Genomic DNA, 21,693 nt, shown 5'->3' with positions numbered 1-21,693 from the left:
ATGGCTTTACCAAAGGCTGTAGGATACGTGGTTATTCTTCTGACTATATGCTGCATTCAGGCAACTCAAGGAAATGGAGACTCTCTGAATGTCTTCTTTGAGGTGAGAGGAAGAATTAATAAGTACTAAAACCAGAGGTCGCAGTTTTATACCATGAGATACTGAAACTGATGGGTTGATCACTAAACATTCTTCTGTCTTTTTATTTGATGATTAGTATTTATTTACAGTTATTGATCTGTACAGTCTGATGATTTTTCCAGGAATCAAATGATACAAACGGATCCTCTATTCATACCAGAGAAAAAAGAGCAAGTGAGTCACATTTTACTTCATCAACTATTATTAACTGACTGATTATTGCACATCTCTGTGCTGATTATTAGAGCAATACATACTGATCACTGAATCTGTTCTGTCCTTGTTACTGATGTATCACTTCAACAGTGACACAGTATCTGATCATGTCTGTTTCTACTCTAGCTCCCACTAATTCCACTGAATATACCGTCCAAACTGTTACAAATTCCACCACATTGGAGCCTCTTGTTTTTAGTCAGCCAACTTCAACTGGTATGGACAACATTTTACTTTGTTCTCAATTCCACACATTCTGTAATCATTGAACTGAAATATTTATCAGTCAAGAAGAGCTTCTATTGATGCCAATGGTTTCTGATTTATATGCAGAGACAATCACCACAAACCCAACACAAATGATGACAACCTCAAACACAGCAACAGAAATTATGGCAACAATGTCACACACAGAGATCTCAGAAACAACAGCATCGCTGAGCCCAGTACCACCAATGATGAATACCACAAACACAAAAATGCAAACCACAACTACAACAATAGAAAATACAAGTCCCATGGCGTCCAGCTTAAACACAACAACACCAATAACAACAACAACACCAAACACGATAACACCAATTATGAGCACTGCAGACACAACAATACAAGTGACAGCAACAATGTCAAACACAACAACCTCAGTGTCAGCAGAAATGCTAAACACAATAACGCCAATCATGACAACCTCAAACACAACAATGCAAAACACAACTACAACAACACCCAAGACATCTACCTTAAACACAATAACACCAATGATGAGCACTGCAAACACAACAACACAAATTATGACAACAATATCAAACATAACAACAACAATAACCACAACATTACCAGACACAACAATACCAGTGACAACCACCACAAACACAACAACACAAATGATGTCTTCCACAAATACAACAAAACAAATGGTGACAGTGTCAAACATAACGACCCCAATGACAACAACACCCAACGCAACAACACAATTCATGACTACCGAAAACACACAAATGACAACACCAATACCAAACACAACAACTCCAAGTACAACAATGCCAAGCACAACAACACTCTTGACAACAGCAAAACCATTGGTAACAAAAACGACACCACAAACGACACAGACAAACATTTCTGAACAGAGGACCTTTACCCTTACCCTGAACGTGGATTTCAACTCGTCATACAATGACCCAAGCAGTAAAGTTTTCCAAGACATTCAGAAATCAGTAAGTGTTAAGGCTTTTTTTTTTTTTTGTCTTTGTCATTCAGTGATATCACAATGTTAATCCAATGAATGTGATCTTTATTAATTCTGGTTTGATATGTCTCTCAAACAGATTCAAAACCAATGTAAGAAGCACATCTCAACTTTACATTCAGTGAAGTTAATCTCATTTAAGTAAGGACATTTTTAGTTGTTTAAGTTTACACTCCCTGTTACATTTTGGACTCGAATTTTGCATTCTTTTCAACCATAATTGCAATGTACGTACGCCTTTAACTTTTTTTATGTTGAAGCGTTAACCACCTATGTTTCTTCTACACACATGGAAAAGAAGATGTGATTGAGGGGCATTCTGTTGGTTGCAACCTACACACTGCACCTTTAAGTTTAATGTTAAATAGAAATGTGACAAGTCTTGATGCCTCAGTAAGACATTTTAAAGTTAGTACTATCTGAAAACCTGGTCTAAACGCATTCTCTAGGCAGTGACTGGAGGACAACAACATGGCTCTAGATCAGATGTAATGTGGCCCTAGATTATTGACATTATATCTGCTTTTTGGATTTTTATTGGTATTCAATTCTGTATTACAGGAGCGGAAGCACCATTGCTACCTTTACTGTCAGCGCTACATCTTTTCAAGACACAGAAATTACAGCACTTAAATATGGATTATTTACAGAGCTGAGTGGAAATTACTCTGTGATATTTGACAGTAAGACACTTTTGTATGATGTTTCTTTATTTTCATGTATATAATCTTTTTGTTGGATGGTTTTACGGTAACCATCTGACTTTTTTTGTCCATCCAGGTACAGCATTCTTGAAGTTTGATCCAAAAGAAGTATTCTTTGAACATAGTGTGACTGTAACGTGTGGCCCTCCACCAGCGGGGCTCAATTTTGGTACAGACTGGACTGCTGAGTGGTCAAGTAATGGCAGCCTCATACTTGAAGATAGAGAACACAGCTTTTCGAGACAGAACGGATCAGCAACATTAACTGTGTCAAGATTTTTCCGGACTGACATTGGTAAGATACAGTTTTAATGTGATTACAATGTTTGCCTTAGCCCTAGACAAAATTTAACTCTATTCGACTTAGTAAATTATAATACTGAGATATTTTTTTTTATATATAGCTTGTGGTAACCATTACTTTTTGCACCAGTCTCGCACAATGAAACATGAATTGTAAAAAAAATATCTACATGTTGCAGTACGTCAGCATAGCAATTGTTTTTGTCCCTGCAAAAGCATCAGTAGACTCCAGTAGGACTTTCAGACATTGCATTCTGTGGCATTTAAACAACAAGTGATGAATAAGCTTTGTTTTAGAACAACACGGATGAGACCACTGAAACAGGTAGACCAGACAAATCAAAAGAAAGAAATACTCCAGTCAGTGTTTTTGCAGTAAAAGCTAATGTCAGTGTTATGTTAAAAGAAATGTCAACAAATATGATTTTTATTACCATCAGGGAAATACTAGAAATACACTTTTGTCTCAGGAGACATGTACCTTTGACAAGCCAACAATAACTGATTCTCTCAATAAAAATCCTATTAAAAGCCATAGCAACTATAATAATGTAATACCTTTTTCCAAATAAGTTATTGCTGGATAAGGTAAATAATTTCCATCTCTTTTATCTGTGATATTAAAGTCTAAGGATGACACCAACTTCTAAAGAGAGCAAAGTGTCATTTACAGGTACATTTATGTGTGGATTAAAATGCTGATTGGCTATCTAGACTAAAAGTGGCTTTTAGTGGACATTACTGATTTATGGCAGTAGTGTTAAAAGTATAACTCTCCATGTGCGTAAATTGAATTGAACTGAACTGAATTGAATTGTAAAAGAACAACCAACGGTATTCCAACAACCTAGTGGGAAAAAAATGGCCATGCTGTTGTTTCAGTAACACTGACTTCATATGACGATGATGATCATTGATTTCAGGACTTTATGAATGTAAGCTGATACGGAAAGATGGTTCAGTGTTCCGAGAGAAATCCAATGGATCCTTCACCTTCAGAGAGACACCCGTAATCCAAGTGAAACCACGCAGTGTAAATGTGAAGTGTGGGGGTGGAACTGTATCAGTGGAGTGCTCTGTCAACAGTCCCTACAAGGTTGAGTTTCTGAACTTGTCAGATGCAGGTAAATCTGACACAAACAAAGGGCAAATCAGCACAGGAACTTCCATCACCCATACATTTCCAGTCCCTGTTGACTGTAAAACAAACCAGGAAACGAAGGTCACTTGTCAATTAACCAATTATCCATCATTTAAAACAGAAATGAGACTGACATTTTCAAAAAATGGTGAGTGCTGATCCAAATGTTAAAGCACATTTAATTGAATTCAGGTCCAGATATTTTTGACTGTAACTACAAGCACTGACATGAAAACCTCCTACTTTCCCTCTAGAGTTCTTGTGTTTTGATGATGAATTTGGAAATGCAACTGAAGGTTACAAGGCTGTTGCACCATGCGAACCAGACAAGGTGGGAGAAAAGACAGCAGTTTGTAAGGAAAATGGTCAATTTGAAGATCGCCAAGACAACTGCATCCTTCAACTTGTTCAGGAGCTCTTTGTGCAGTCTGAGGTGATCTAGTTCTCCAACTGTTTCCATCAACAAATGATGGCATTAGTGGCTGCCTTCCTTCAGCCATAGTTTTTCCCTTTGTATTATTAAAAATGTTGGTTTGCTTTGGTAACAATAAAACAAAATGCTCAGTGTACAATAAATGCGTAAATGATTCAGACTGTCTAGGTAAACATGACATTGCCTAGCTAGACATTTTGATTGAAGGTCTTGGTTTTCCAACTTAAATTGGATCCTTGAGATAACCCATATATCTTAATTTTCTCATTTTCACAGTCCTTAAATAACAATTCACTGCCGGAATTCTTGGATGAGCTCAGCAACATCACTGGCACTTCCACTCAGAAAGTGACTGAATCTCCTGCGACCATCAGGTCCATTGTTGAAATACTCAGAAATGTAGCCAACACGTCATCATCATTAAATATCTCAATAAGCAGAACTTCAATGGAGGTAAGTGACTTAGTCTGCCAAGGTTTAAATGTTGTAAATTGTAATGTTTTTAGATTTAATACCTTCTTTTCTTTCAATTTAGGATGTGCTGTTAACTGCAGGTGTTCTCACCACAGACGAGGCCAGAGAGTCATGGAACTTTCTGAACACCAATGATACCAGAAACATGTCATTAACAAGAAGTAACATCCCCACAGCTGAAAGTGTCAGCTCATTATTGTTGCAGTCTCTTGAGACTATAACAAGAGGCCTTACCAATGACACTTTTGACATTGATACTCCTTTTATTCTCTTGAACAAAACTACATTCACAGACACTTTCAGTGCTCATTTCAATTCTTCAGTTGAGATAGACATACCAGAGTCTGATGGAGGAAATAAGTCAATCACTGTTATAACATTCTCCTCAATGGATAAAGTACTTCCCGCAAGAGACGAAGACAATTCATCCCTCAATGTCATCAATGGCAGGATTGTACTAGTTCAATCCAGTGGTACTGTCAATAACATCTCACTCACATTTGATGTCATAAACAACACTCTGGACAATCCTCAATGTGTTTTCTGGAACTTCAACTTCTTTGATGGTCTTGGAGGATGGGATGACCAGGGCTGTGAATTGGTATTCAGTGTCAACAGAAGTGTCACATGTCACTGCAACCATCTGACCTCCTTCTCTATCCTTATGTCACCCAACAGTTTCAATGACCCTGTCTTGGACTATATAACCTACATTGGAATTGGTATATCCATAGGTTCCTTGTTCATATGTCTCATCATTGAATCTGTCGTATGGAGAAAAATAAGAAAGAACAACACGTCTTATTTGCGTCATGTTTCCATTGTTAACATTGCAGTGTCTCTTCTGATTGCAGACGTTTGGTTTATTATTGGAGCATTCATTTCAGACACAAAGGAGACAAACAGCCCAGCATGCACTGCAGTTACATTTTTCATCCATTTTTTCTACTTAGCCCTCTTCTTCTGGATGTTAGCATCTGGTCTGCTGTTGCTCTACCGTACGGTTGCTGTCTTTGAAGGGGGGTTGTCTAAAACATCTATGTTGGCCATTGGATTCTCTCTAGGCTATGGGGCACCCATCATCATTGTAACCCTCACCATAGCTGTAACTGCACCCAGGAATGAATACGTCCAAAGGACTGGGTCCTGCTGGCTCAGCTGGCACGAGTCCAAGGCTCTACTGGCATTTGTGACACCTGTGCTGTCAATAGTGCTGATAAACCTCATAATCCTTCTTGTGGTGATATACAAAATGTTGAGGAGAAAGGTAGGACGGAGTGCTGCCCAAGCAACTGAGAGGCACATGATTATGGTTATTGCCAGGAGTTTGGTTGTGCTCACGCCAGGTTTCGGATTAACTTGGGGCCTGGGAGTTGGAACCATTGCCGACCCAGACAACAAAGGATTTCATTTTGCATTTGCATTGTTCAATTCACTGCAGGTACTAATTCAGTATTTAATAAAGCTGATCTGTATATTATATTGTACTACCTACATTATTTATTGGATTGTCTGCTATCACTGAATCCCTTATAGCTGACTCTTTGTTTCTTTAAAGGGTTTCTTCATATTGGTGTTTGGAACACTGTTGGACAAAAAGGTATGTCTGTCTCAATATACATTTTAATCAGCATAATTAAAAGCCAACTCTGATGTAGAATCCACATCTTGTGTAGCTGATTAATGTGTGATGTAGATTTAAACGGATAACTTGGGATAAATGTCCACCTTTAAGGGCTACTTCATGGTTTGTCTACGTCCGTTTATGATCCCAAAGTGGCAGATTTTCACATTCCTCTACACGTTCAAGAAAGTATAATAGCAACATCCTCATGCAAGGAAAACAAGCTTCCTGTGGTGTTTGGCTGAGCAACTTGAACAAATATAGCTTGATTTGATTGAAATGATGAGCTTGAAAATTAGAAACCCAAAACATTGCCAACGATTCCCAACTTTGAACTTCACAGTTTCCTCTAAAAATAAATGCTTGATGCTTGTTGTATAGCAGTGTGCTTATTTCTGAGATGAAACTTTACAGGTGTGGTCACAATTCGCAACAACAACACAACAGTGGGACGAAGGTAATAACAATTTTCTGAATAATATATATTTTTTTCCAGCTAATTGGTTGTTTTCAAATATTGTGATGGATCATGCGTTTACTCTTAATTTTGTTGTAGAGTACCAGCGCTGGAATCCCTACAAGTAGACTGGGTTTGGACAAGAAAGTGGCTAGACAGAGTCTGAATGACAATGTCACACACGACACTGTTTGGATCTCTGGGAAATGAGGTTCAAAAACACACCTGTGATTGTTGATAATATGGAGATATTTGCGGTGAAAATGCTTACAAAGTTTTTATTCTTCTCTTGTTTTAGTACAGATCTGCTGTTTTATTGTTTTGCCACAGACTGAGTCATGTTGTTTTCTTGTCAGTTTTCTGATGGCAACAACGTGTCACCTGGTCCATCATCCAGTGACTCTCTCTCATCTAGTCAGTCAGAATAACAACTAGCTATGCAAACCAGCTTTGGCTCAGCTCCCAAGAAGAGCCGACTCATATGGCTCCCAAACGGCTCCAAAATGGCTCTTTGTTTTGTTTCACTCGGAGCCTTCTGTTTTATCGTAATTTACCTATTATGAATAGTTTTACGTGTTGGTAAGCAATGTCTCATTCACTGTTTTCATAGAAGCCTTATTTTAATGCATTTTTGTCATACAAAAATACAGTTACTATTATTTTAATCAAAGGTTTAAATGAACAACTGAAGCACAGCAAACAAATCAATTAAATACAGGCCAAAGTCTAAACATTAGGACACTTTAAATAAATGTCTTTAGAGCAGGTTGGCATTCTGACATACCAGATGCCTCAGCTTGGATGTCTAGTTCAACACAGTCTCACACCTTGTCGTCACATGCTGCCGTTTGGTCATTTAGCCCTGATGTCCTAAGCCGACGTCTAGGGGGCCCCCTCTTCGTCGCTTGACGTCGTAGAGGGTCATCCGATAGATTTGAATGCAAATCCCTCATCTTTGTATTTTGACGGAAAGGGGGTTAGCCATCCAGCGGTTTGCCTGCGCTGGAAATATGTTTTTTGGCGACTGATTTTGTGTCACAAATGTGTATTTTGCAGTACCGTGCGGCGCATATGCTGAACAATCATTGGTGCGGTGAACATACATTTTCGTGGGGCAGAAGCCCTTGACAGGTCATTATAGTGATAACATCCCTATTTGCTGGAGAAAGTGTGGACACCAAGGTGCAAACCATTTCCATATCTTCTGGGACTGTCCCAGCATTAAAAACTTTTGGAAGGAGATGCACAATGCCTTACAGGACATATTTTGTGAGGACATTCCTTTGGACTTTAAGACTCTATATCTTGGAAATATACCTCACGGTTGGCTGAAAGGGGATAAACACTTGATGAATGCAATGCTGGTGGCCAGTAAAAAGACTATAACTAGAAAATGGCTATTACCAGAGTGTCCAACAATTACTTCATGGAGAGACATTGTAACAGAAATCTACAGAATGGAGCAGATAACAGCTCATGTTAACCAAAGAATGGAAATATTCCTTGAGCACTGGCAAAAGTGGTGCAATTATGTCACAAATAAATGGCCTGACTGTATTTCTTTACTTTACTGAAGATGACATATCCCTGTTTCATTTGTAATTTTGTTATTGTTGTGTTTTTTCAATTGTATGTTTAAATTGTTTTTTTTATATACCTGAAAAAGTAAGAGAATAAGTTTATTGTTTGTCATAGAATATGGAAATCTGGAATAGATGTATGTGAGATTCTGAACACTAATAAAATACAAATTAAAAAAAAAAAAAAAAAAAGAAAAAAAAGAAACCCTTGTCTTCGCTACCATGACTTTACATGAAGTATACATTAAAATGACATAATTACTGGAGTTACAGGACTGCATATTTGCTGTAGGCTTAACACATACCTTAATTTAGGTGGGATATTTTGTCGATAGTATTTCTAGAGCTGCCAACTCTCACGCTTTCGCTGTGTGACACACGGTTTTGCCTGTTTTCACACGCACTCACGGCACACATCCAATTTCTCACGCAAAAAAAAAATCCGATCTTGGTCCGAGACTCTTCTGTTCCTTTTCATACTCCACGACGGTAGATGGCGCTGATGAGCGCCCCTGAACCTTTGCGCTGCGCTACACCTACAGTGCACCCCTTTACTATCTATGCCTGCACCCCGAAGTACACAGAAGAAGAGAGACCGCCAAGACAGCAGGAGAAACCAGAAACTACTTTGAGAAGTCTGATAAAGAAGAGAATCTGAGCTGAGACTAGGTATGTAACAATGAAATGTCGTCCAATTGAGTAACCTACTCATTCTCTTAAACTTTAAATGTTGAAAGAAATAATTTTTTTGTGTTTGTCCGTGTTAACATGATTTAGTGTGGTGAATGTAAACTCAGCTGTCGTAAGCAGCTGAAGAGCACCTTGTTAACGTGGTATTAGGCTACTGCATTCTCAAAACATCAGCTCATAGCATTGTTTATTTACTCACATGGCATTTATCTTTTTATTAACAGGCCAAAGAAAAGGGCTCACTGTGGATGAAGACTTTTTCTGTTGGACCAGGAAAACAGGTAAGATGTATTCCAAAGAATTTAACATAAATACAGGAAATTTGTGCAATAGAGATGGGCATGTTTTTGTAACTGAGAGTAGAGATATTAAACCATATGACCATTTGAATTCTTTAAGGTTTCAAAGATGTCCCATAAAAGACCTTTGCCAGGACAAAAGCGAAACCTTTTATTTTTTTTTTAAGAACCATCCAAGTGACAAAAGGCAGAGAAACACACTGACAGAACAGCCAGCACACCGATAGTTTTCTGGTTGAATGTTCAGCTCAAGTCTACAGACTAAGACCTACAAGTCATGATGCCGAACATGAATCAGAATAAGTTCAGGTATTGCACATCTTTAGCAGACTGCCCAAAAATCCACTAGAATGCTGGAAACCACATCTACTTAATCCAAAATCTCCTGGGGGTGGACCTTCAGCTATGTCTGCTTCACAGAATAGGCGTGTTCGACTTCATGCAGATCTGTGCAGATCTGACTTGACGTGAGGCATGCTGGGTTGAACAAGTTCATTTTAACCAATCATATTCGAGGTCTATGAGCATGACCAACCCAGCATGCATCACGTCAAGTCAGATCTGCACAGATCTGCATGAAGTCGAACACGCCTAATGTAACCAATATTGTCCATCTTCAGTGGGCTGCCCCTATCAACAGCTTTGGACCTCCCCACAAACCACCAGAATGCAGGGTACAACATGGGTACAACATCAAATTAATTCCAATTATCTTATATCTGAGCCACCAATTTGTGTGACTGCGTGCACAGCATAATTTTGGTCACCCACAACAAAATCTCACTCCAAGGTTTTTTGAAAAGTTGGCAGGTATGTATTTCAATTTACAATGGCTATAGTTAGTGTGCCTACTTTTTCTTTACCTTTTTTTTTTTTTTTACTTGTCTCTACGATCTCATTTTCAACCTGCGACGCATAGCAACCGTTGCTATGGGTAAACAAAACCAGCAGACTCTGCCCTAGAATTCTGTATTCAGCATATGCGCCGCACGGTACTGCAAAATACACATTTGTAACACAAAATCAATCGCCAAAAAACATATTTCCAGCGCAGGCAAACCGCTGGATGGCTAACCCCCTTTCCGTCAAAATACAAAGATGAGGGATTTGCATTCAAATCTATCCAGACTGTCCTCCTCTACAGAACGACCACAGTTGTCGTTTTTCATGCACCCAAATTACGACCCAGTGTTACGTTTGGGGGTGACTAGCCGCGCTGGTGCCCTCTAGCGGCATCTGTAATAAGCAGGCTAAAAGCTGTTTTAATTCCCGCTCTATAGCTGTTAATACGTCACTTTATTAAGTTTTAATATTTTTTCATGCTAGAAAGTAACGGTGTAGATCCCCAATATGTGATCAGTTTATCCATATAACGCCTGGTTGGAAGTTAGGCAGAAAGCGTAGTGACGTAGATGGACTCATTCGATTCCTGTCTATAGCTGTCCGCCGTGGATTGGCTGCGTTCGGTTTCTGCCGCTCAACCAAGCTACAGCAAAGCTTCATAATATTTTCAAATAAACGACTAAAATGCAGTGTTGTATGTCATTTCTTAACTTAAAGCAACTATAATCACTGCCATTACAAGTTCGGCTGTAGTAAATATTTCATTTGTTCAGCAGATAAACCAATCCAAACCCTGCCTACTGAAGCGGGAGAACCAAACTGCATTGCTGTTTGGCGTAAATCTATATTGCGCGGTTCTAAACACATCCTAAATAAACTCTCTTTACTTTTTCTTAACATATATCGACTTAAAGCAATGTCATCGCTAGTGTAATCAGTATATATATCTTTTTTACAACCCTATTTTAACATATATGTTTGAAAATGAAAAAACTTCAAATATCACGTGACTTGGTATCAAGCTACATGTCGCAGCTCAAGGGATTTGTAGTTTCTACCACGATTAGTGATTTCCTCGAATAGGAGGATATAAATAATAAAATGAATACATAGCCGGGGGTTTAAGGGTGTGGGAAACACATTTCTGTGACCAGAATTTAAGCATATAATTGTCAAGTGGGTGAAAAGATACCATTTTGGACAGCGCTCCCACTTTCTGTCTATATCCACCAGGTATAGTCACACAGGCACAAAAGGCAGAGTTCATAAGCTTTCTACAGCACTTTGTCCCATGTCTATAGCCCCTTTTGATGCAGAATTACAAGCCTTCAAAACATCTCAGAAGTCAGGGTTCAAAGGTCAATAGTTCAAAGAAGGAGTCAGTTACAACCCCTAAACTAAGATATGTTATTCCCCACATTGAGACCTTTCCAACAATATCTTTATTATAGTCCTACAACAAAATATGGATTTTCACATTTCATGAACACAGCTGTGCTCAGGCTTAGATTCAGAGAGCCTTTTGAGGACTTAGCCCATGAAATAAGTATTTTTTTTAAACAATGAGAAAAAATCATGTAAGGTAATCATATCTGACAGATTTACAACTGAATTAGTAATTTATATTGTATCTGTTCATTTGTTTTTGCCAATTAATTCCACCAGACATCTTGAACCTGTGTGTAAACTAACATCACAACAGCTATTTGTCAAGGGACTTTGAGTAAATCAGTTACACATACCGTTGTTATGATGTCCAGTAGGTCATTTCTGACATCTGTGTGTTTCAATGAAAAAACAGCATCTCAACAAAACACTAATGAGGATATGTGACAGGGGGCATTCCTTGATTTCAGAATATTGTAACTTCTATCCTCACCTATAGTGTAACTACAGATTCACGGCTTATGCCTTTAACAATAAATGTTAATCAAAACTAAATCAATTCTGAGTAATTAACAAGCAATATAAGCACAAAAATTCAAAGAATATTATGAGGAGCTTTATAGATCTAAAGCTACAGGTGATGTGGATAATTGGTTAAAAGACCTAAACACACCAAAACTAGACGACACCTCACGTGAAGCCCTAAATGCAGAAATATCCCCAGAAGAAATATTAGATTCTATTAGATCGATGCAAAACGGGAAAAGCCCGGGACCGGATGGTTTTGGCATTGAATTTTATAAGAAATTTGCAAATCAGATAACTCCAATTTTACATTGAATGTTTTCCCACTCAATGGAATCTGAAAGACTCCCTCCAACTTTGTATGATGCTAACATTTCGCTGTTGTTGAAACAGGACAGGGATGAAACTGAGCCTTCATCATATCGTCCAGTTTCCATGCTCAACCTAGATTTTAAGATATTCACTAAAATACTTGCAAATAGGTTAAATAAGTGTATAGAATCCATCATTCACACTGATCAGACGGGTTTCATCCCAAAATCGATACTCCTTCTTCAATGTTAGACGCGTTATGGACATTATGTATTATTCTTTGGACAAATCTTCTAAGCAAACCATCCTGTGTCTAGACGCAGAGAAGGCTTTCGACCAGGTGGAATGGCCGTGCCTTACGGGGGTTCTGGAAAAGTTCGGTCTTGGTCCATCCTTTATATCCTGGGTACGCATGATATACTTCCAACCAACGGCATCTGTTCTCACTAATCTGGACCGGTCACCCTCCTTCCCTTTGCAGAGAGGGACACGGCAGGGGTGCCCCCTCTCGCCACTCCTCTTTGCATTGGCCATTGAACCCCTGGCAATTAGAGTGAGGGAACATGTCCTCATCAAACCTATAACGCTAGGTGGAGTTGATCATAAGATTTCTCTTTATGCGGATGACGTGGTCCTTTTTGTATCCAACCCGGAACAATCAATACCACATTTACTCCAACTTATCGACTCCTTCGGAGAGGTCTCCGGTTATACTATTAACTGGCAGAAGAGCGAGCTCATATCATTAGCTAATGACCTGGACCAACTATTCTTGTCGTCCACTCATTTTATAATAGTCCCTGACTATGTGAAATATCTGGGCATTAAAATATCCAAAAAGCCAAGCGCCCTTTTTAAACTGAATTTCACAGAAAAATTGAACAAACTCAAGGAGAATATAGAAAAATGGAGAACTCTGCCTCTATCCTTGATTGGACGAGTTAATGCCATTAAGATGGTTTGGCTACCGAGATTTTTGTATTTATTTCAGAACGTCCCTATCTTTATTCCCAAATCTTTCTTTAAGCTTCTTGACTCCATCATCATACCGTTTGTTTGGGGGTATAAATCTCATAGGATCTCTAAAAGCCACCTTCAAAAACCAAGGGAATGTGGGGGCCTGGGTTTACCGTGTTTTTTGCATTACTACTGGGCGGCCAATGTTAGAGTTATGGTGTACTGGCAGTATGGCTTTGAGAGAGGGGACAGGTTCATCCCACCTCCTTGGTTAACCATTGAAAAAAGCCTAACGAGAAATACTTCTCTCCCTGCTCTCCTTTTCTCCTCCCCAAGGTCTTCTGCAGCCTACAGGAAAGATCACTTTGTTCTGTTAAATGCTCAGAGGATCTGGAATCAAATCAGAAAATGTTGTGCGCTTCCAGACACCTCTGTAAACGCTCCAATCTGGCAAAACCATGACTTTTTACCATCTCTTACGGACAGAGCCTTCAGAGAGTGGAGCTGTAAGGTATTGTTAGTCTAAAAGACCTTTATATTGATGGAAACTTTGGCTCTTTCGAACAACTGCAGTCCAAATTTTCTCTTTCAAAAGTCGACTTTTTCAGATACCTACAACTGAGACATTATGCTAGACAGGCTACTAAGTCACTCGGTTTACCACCTAACAAAGATGCATTGCTCGAAGCCCTCCTGGGCCCCCCTGAAGCAAAACACCTGATCTCAGGGCTGGTTAGTTACTTCTCAAGTACCCTGGATTCATCTACTATTAAGATTAAACAAACCTGGGAAGATGATCTTGGTATTGAAATTGACAATGAATCTTGGGAGGAGGTATTAACAAACATTAAATCTTGCTCGATTAATGCTAGGCTTCAGCTGATCCAGTACAAGATAGTTCACAGATTACATTATTCTAAAACTAGATTACATAAAATTTTCCCTAATCTGTCTCCACTGTGTAATAGATGCAATGCAGCCGAAGGCTCTCTTGCACACCTTTTCTGGTCCTGCCCAAAACTACACAACTTTTGGTCTCTCATTTTCCAATGGTTTTCCTCTGCCTTTAACTTAATAGTAACACCTGACCCTGAAACTGCTCTGTTAGGACACTCTAATACTTTAAAAAAGATGGATTATAGCATGCGTACTGCTTTTACTTTTGGCATGATGATTGCTAAGAGATACATACTGAAAATGTGGAAGTCCGATTTAGCCCCCAAGTTTGAGACTTGGCAGAAGGAACTCATGAGCATTTTACATGTGGAGAGACTGAGATATGAACTTTCTGGTAATCCCTTGAAATTCTCCAGGATATGGAACCCAGTACTAGATCATATGACTGACCAATGATGCTCTCTTAACCCTTTTATCTTACTTACGCACCTCTCTGGTAAGATGAACAGTTGTACAGTGGAGCTGTTAGTACTGCTGTGACTTTCGCCCCCTTACTACTTTTTTATTTTTTTATTTTTTTAATTTTATTTTACATGTCTGTGTTATTGTTGGCCTTTTATTTTTATTCTCTTAGTTTATGTATTGGTCTTTGTCTTCTTGTTTCTTATTTGCTGTAATATTAATCTGAAAAATTCCATAAATAAAGTGTTAAAAAAAAAAAATTCAGCTGATGGGTAAGAATGTACTTCTCGATGACATGGGCTTGTCTTTTATGCTGGCTAAGCTACTGTAATGGGTGTGATTGGATGAAGTTGTCTGTTAACCCCTCACCCTTTTTTAGTGAAAACAAACCTATTCAGGCTGCTAATTTATAAACTGTAAACAATCATGAAACTGAATTGAATGGAAATGAACACAGACAGAGACAGGTGGCAGGTATTTTATTTTTAAACATTACCAGACATTAACATTTATCATTCACGTAGCCAGGGTGGTTAGCACTGATGCCTCACAGCGAGAAGGTCACCGGTTCGAATCCATGGGCCGACTGGGCCTTTCTGTGTGGAGTTTGCATGTTCTCCCTGTGTCTGCGTGGGTTCTCTCCGGGTACTCCCGCTTCTTCCCGCCGTCCAGAGACATCCTGGTTAGGTTCATTGGTGATTCTAATTGGCCATAGGTGTGCACGTGAGTGTGAATGGTTGTCTATCTCTCAGTGTTAGCCCTGCGATAGACTGGTGACCTGTCCAGGGTGTACCCCGCCTCTCGCCCGATGACAGCTGGGATAGGCTCCAGCAGACCCCGCGACCCTTAACAGGAATAAGCGGGTATAGAAGATGAATTAATTAATTAATTCATGTAGCCTGTCTCCTCAAAGATCAAGCAAAACAGATCATAAAGCAAATATATCAAAGAATATATAATAACTGTCAGTCTCCATAACTGGCATACAACACAGCAACAATAACAAAATCACTATGACACAGTAACAGTCTATTTCAGGATGTTACCTTTGAATGTTGTCTTTTGGCTCCCAGGAGTTTTTCCACTTTGTCCCTCTGCAAGACAGATAGATAGACAGCATTAAGTATTACTGTTAAATTGCTTTAAAATTATTGGAAAATGTACAATTTCCAACGACACGTTCCTCAGGTATGCAGACATTTTGTAATCAGAATACCTGGCTTAATGATCCACATTCTGTATATGTATGCAACAGCCTATATCTGAAGATGACGTGATAAATTAGTGTAGCCAAGTTAGATAAAAAGGTGCATTATGTAACACAGTATGCATGTGGTACACAATCTAGTATGTACATTGTGTACTACTTCACACTTTTAAATCCCATGATCACTCTGACCTGTCAAGAGGGCCTCAAGTTCTCAGGGACCATGTCTGATTTCAGACAGTAGGGCAGTTATAAATTAATATATTACTTAACTACTTCAACAAACGCTTTCTCTTCAGAACAATAGATACTGTGATTGGTAAATTAAATATGTAAAGTATGATAATAGCATTTGAAAATCTGCTTACAGACGCAATGGACACCTGTCTTATCTGTCCGTCCTTTTCCATTCCAGGTTTTCACTTTTTAAACAACTTTATTTAGCTTCAGCAACATGGTTACAAACATGATATTCACCTGTGCATGTCCTCCTGACGTCTTCTAAAAGTCATATTTACATAACTGTTATCATGCTAGCTTACTTTTCAAAAAAATAACTTTTGGCTAGTTGTTTTAATTTAACGTTAGCTCTTATAACGTTAATTATCCCCCGTAGTAATTCTAGATAGTATACTAGAAGGCGAATCAACAATAAAACTTAAAAAACTCGGCTTAGGATGTCAGGGCTAAATGACCAAACGGCAGCATGTGACGACAAGGTGTGAGACTGTGTTGTCTAGTTTCTAGATTCGTAGGAGCTGCCGAAGCTTTGGGTTTGGCTTTTCTCGTTCACTACAAAGAATCAGCTCTTAGAGACGGCTCGTTCCTTAACGACACATCACTAGCCTCTATGACACGTTACATGTATAATAGTTAAATAATGATCTGAAATTATTATATTACACCCCAAAGACACTAAAGTAAACTTTACAAAACTTACTAAACTTTAAAATTTCTATATTGTCCAAAAACTGCTCACGACAACAGTATGAAATACACACCAGCAAGTATTAGGATATTATACATTGCGAGGACCCCGTAAATAAACATCACTTTAGACAGAGATCCATTTGCACTTGTCATGCCCCATACACCACATGACCCCAAGAAGGCAGTTTTATTCAAAGTTTTATTTTCCTCAAAACTACAAACTCAGCATGGCCTGGATACCAATGAACGCTACAACCATCAGACTCAGGCTGTGAATCTGTCACCACTATTAACCTGACAGCTCCAAACGTATAAACTATCACTTAGTAACTGTTGCGGAACATTTCATAAATGTTCCTGAACATAAACAGTCTCTTAGTTGTTTGAAGGTGGGGCAGACTCCTCCACTTGCTACATTATATTGGATGTATAATATTATATTTGTCCTTTACAACATTTGTGTGTGTGTACTTGTGCCCAGTCTGTGATAAAATACATTGAGGGAGTAAATACAAGAAAAACTTTACAACGCATACTGGCTCTTCTTTTGGTTTACTTAGCAACTCAAATCAGTTAGGCAAGGCACGGCTGTCTGACACAGCTGAGTGATCTTGTTTACTCACAGTGTGGCATCAGAATGATAAATTGTCCTGGATGATCCTTTCAACCAGATTTAATTCCAGCAGGTATAGGTGCAAGCAATTACTTATATATGTGTGTGTGTGTGTGTGTGTGTGTGTGTATACATATATATACACATACACATATGTGTGTGTATACATATATATGTGTGTATACACACATATATATCAAGGAAATATATATCAAGGATATGTGTTGATATATGTTGCTGTTCTCTTCTCTCTTTGCTGTTCTCTTCTCTCTTTCTTCTGTCTGTACCCGGCTGGCCTTAGGCAGATGGGTCCCTCAATATGAGCTGGGTTCTGCTCAAGGTTTCTTCCTGTTAAAAGGGAGTTTTTCCTTGCCACCGTTGCCTTCAGGCTTGCTCTGGGGGTTTCAGGCCGGGTTTTTGTAAAGCGTCTTGAGACGATTTGTATTGTTATTGACGCTATATAAATAAAATTGAATTGAATTGAATTGAATATGTGTGTATGTTCTTTTATTAGCATGTCTTTATTTGTTCTGCTGTTTATTTGGTCTATTGCATGTTGCCAGTTACAATATGTTTATATATAATATGTACTATGTCTATTCCTCATTATGTTTTGAATTTGTAAAGCAGACATGTATCATTTCTTTCTTTGTATGTTGGTTATAATTAAACCCTTTGAGAAGCCATTGGACTTGGTGGGATTCCTCCTTCACATAACTTGCTAATTTAGCACAACGTTAAAAATATTTCTGTCTGTCAAGGTTGGACAGAGACCTGATGGCAGATTTTCAAGATTTTGGTTTTACTTTGAACTAGAGCCCGACCGATATATCGGCCGGCCGATATTATCGGCCGATATTAGGCATTTTTAAAACTATCGGTATCGGCATTTATAATGGCCGATAAATGAATATTTCAAAAATAAAATAAAAACGAAACAGCACATGAGTGTTGGCGTTGTATAGTTTAGTTTGTCCACCAGAGGGCACTCTACACCGTCCCTGTTGGCAACACTCGTGTATAACTCGTGCTGATCCAGCCAGAGTCGGGCAGAGAGAACCAGTTATCCGCGAGTAAGATCATCGGTGAAGTGTGTTCATAGTGAGTTGGTCAGGAGACATACATTGCTTGAATAACAATTAAAAGAACATCCCCATCAGTTCTCTTAACTCAAATAAGCATGACAAAATTCGTGACTATCATGTCCAGTTTTGCTGCTGTTAAATAAGCCGAGAGCGAAGCGGAATTAGCTAATTACGTTACGTTGTTACAGTGTAGTTGACTGACTGTCCTTTTAACTTTTGACAATGTGACTGAAGTATTTCTTTAATAGCGTGACAGTTATAGCAATGAGACGTATCATCTCTCCTTGGCCTGTTATATTGAAAATGTATGTTTTACAATTTGCAGTATGACGTTATCCATTGCTAAATTACGGCTCATCATAGACTAGCTAACCACAAAGCTAGCTAATGCCACTATCAGTGGAAGACCGTTAACATTAATGAGCTTGGAAACCACAACGAACTTATTCTGCCTAAATAAAGTACTGTAATGATTACTGTATTTATAACTAGCATATCTCTAGTTACAGTCCCTGCAGTGTAAAATGTAAGTTAGACTTGCGAGGAGTGAACATTTAGACATAGAGAAAAAGTATCAAACGTAGCTTGTGCATAAAAGTTAGCTTTTCTTTTACACGTGTGTGAAATCCAGTGACACCAAGTGTGCGTTGCAGACTGTCGTTCAGCCGCAGCATTAACGAGTCACATAATGGATTTAGATCGCTAAATAGTAGGTTTTAGAAGGCAGGCAGCAACTGATGATTGAAAAAGGTTTGATGTAGCTTGATGGAAAGAATTTAAAAAGTGCAGGTAAAGGGATGCATTATCATATTATTTTAGTTAAAACTCATAAATAACTACAAATAGCTAATGTTAGGGAAATCTGTTAATGTTTTGTTGCGCGTTTCTGAAAAAAAAAAATATCGGCCGATATATCGGAATATCGGTTTTTAAAACCAACAAATATTTGTATCGGTATCGGCCTTCAAAATCCTTTATCGGTCGGGCTCTACTTTGAACCCAAGCAGGGAGAGGTTTCTAGGTAAATGCGGGGTAAATAGTGAGGCAGGTGATTGCACACCTGGATCAGTTTGTCAAAGAATATAACATGTCACAGATTTAAAGTCGTTGGGGAATTCCTAAAACCATCACTTCCTTGTTTTAATTTGGGTAAAATGAGGAAGCAGTGGACACCAGTAATCTGAGAGGTCATTCAGGGTTACAGTATATTGCTCTTTTGCCGGAGTCAAATTCCTTGTATGTGTACATACTTGGCCATTAAAGCTGATTCTGATTCTGATTCTGATTCTCTTGCACATCAATAATACAATTTGCAGTTAAAACTTGGAAGTCAAATAAAACACAAGTCATCTTATCCTGGTCATCTAAACAAAAGAAAGCTTTTTTTTCCCCTTGTTGCAAGATTCATCATCCAGATCTATTTGTTTGGTGGCTTTGCATAATGGTTCTATAGGATCGATGAGAGTACTAGGTAAATTTGTGCATCATCAGTTTAACTATGGCAAGCAGGTCTGTTGTTGTAGATGATGTGATGGTAATATCTTCTGCCTCCGAGCGGCAGAGTCCGGTGGGAAAGTTGAGTAAAAGTTAGCATGAGTTGTGTTGAAATGCCTTCTCAAATTATATACTTTACACATGTCAAGGCACTCTTTGCAGATTAAGGACACAGGATTTGCATAAATATCAATAAACGCGTATTTCTCTGTCCATTTATTGTTAAGCAACTTTTCTTTTTTGAAAGTAGAGAGACGTTTTATCTTGTTAGCCAATCTTCGTGCTTGAAAGAAAGAAGTCAGAGCGGTCAGAGCGTTGCACTAGAGCGCGAACGGCGACTTTGATTGGTCATGTGCGGTCCCTCAAAATATAGGTCCGACTGAGACGTGTGCATACAACGTCCTACTGCACAAGAGAATGTACAATTAGCCATAGTCATGCGATGTATCAGACTATCCATATGTAATAACTACACTACACTGGAAGGGCCGGTACAAAATTCCTCAGGAGCGAGAGAAATCCAATGGACCCTTCACTTTCAGAGAAAGTGAAATGTGATGATCAAAATGTATGACTGGACTGCTCTGTCAACAGTCCTTACAAGGTGAAGTTTCTGGACTTCCCTGTTGCAGGTAAATCTGAAACAAACAAAAGGCAAATCATTAGGACATCATTTAACTATTAACACTAGAAGTCCCAGCATTTTTTGCTCTACCTATAAAACCCAGAGGGCAGCCGATCGGCTGGAAGGCTTTTAGCTAATATCCTAATCACCTGTGAACCCTCCTTTTGCTATGTAAACCAGGCAATCACTGGGGCACCACAGGAGGGGACATGCTGAGCCACTTCAAGGAAACTTGTGGGGAGGGGAGGGGGAGTGGGCCCAGAGAGTTTATGGGGGAGAGGGTGGCTGTTCACTTCTAACCTGGCAACACCTTGAGACAGAAACTGGTTCATCCCAAAGACAAAACACCTTGACATAAAATGGGGGAGGGGGAGAATCGGAGAGGAGCAGGATTGCTGGGGGTTTGGAGGCCAGAGTGTGTGGGGGAGGGAGGCACACTTGAGGGCTGTGAACTCATTTGCTCTGTCCGGGCTGCTAACTGACTGTCTGTCTTTCACCAGTTTCACCAGGTGGCAGCCTGGGCAGAACAAATGAGCTGAATCAAAATGTAATATATGTAGAAGGATGTAGAAGTTATCAGGACCCTACAACACTGGGCCTCCAACATCCCCACCAGACACATAGGCAAATCAGTAGTACATCATTTCCCTATTAAAGCAGTTCTTGTGCAAACTACTGGTGATACAGTATGTGGCTGTGTGCACCGTACTGCTGTCTAGGTTGAGTTTTGTGCTTTGTTGTTGTTTATGCACAAGGAAAGTGGTCACCTGCCAGTTTCCGATCCCTGGTGATTGTACAAACCAGGAAAGGAAGTTTACCTGTCAATCACGAATCCATCCATCCGTTTTTTAAAAAACAACGTTTTCCCACAGGCTGTCCAAACTCAAGAAAGCATTTAGTACAATTCCATTCCACACATGTTCCTGTGATTACAAAACCTGCCTATTTCTCTCTAGGGTTTATATGCTACATTGAAAAATTTGGGGAAGGAACTAAAGGTTGAAGTATCCTGCAAACCAAATGGTGTGGGCGTAAAGACAGCAGTT

General features: G+C 39.1%; 1 protein-coding gene across 1 annotated transcript in view; it reads left to right on the top strand.

Moving 5' to 3' along the window:
- The window catches only part of LOC311499860 (adhesion G-protein coupled receptor F1-like), a gene marked incomplete at its 5' end in the record, with an annotated part of 47,834 nt that continues 26,141 nt past the window's right edge, over positions 1-21,693 (top strand). The window contains 8 exons of the mRNA XM_084560998.1: positions 1-102; positions 302-315; positions 691-1,439; positions 2,387-2,506; positions 3,537-3,902; positions 4,009-4,187; positions 4,464-4,640; positions 4,723-6,102. Of these exons, the coding sequence (XP_084417124.1) occupies positions 1-102; positions 302-315; positions 691-1,439; positions 2,387-2,506; positions 3,537-3,902; positions 4,009-4,187; positions 4,464-4,640; positions 4,723-6,102 (3,087 nt within the window). The remainder of the gene's footprint in view (positions 103-301; positions 316-690; positions 1,440-2,386; positions 2,507-3,536; positions 3,903-4,008; positions 4,188-4,463; positions 4,641-4,722; positions 6,103-21,693) is intronic.

Source organism: Chelon labrosus (genome assembly GCF_963514085.1).
Source record: "Chelon labrosus genome assembly, chromosome: 14".
NCBI lineage: Eukaryota > Metazoa > Chordata > Actinopteri > Mugiliformes > Mugilidae > Chelon > Chelon labrosus.
The sequence above is the reverse complement of the archived record's forward strand: the minus strand, read 5'-3'. Positions and strand labels throughout refer to the sequence as shown.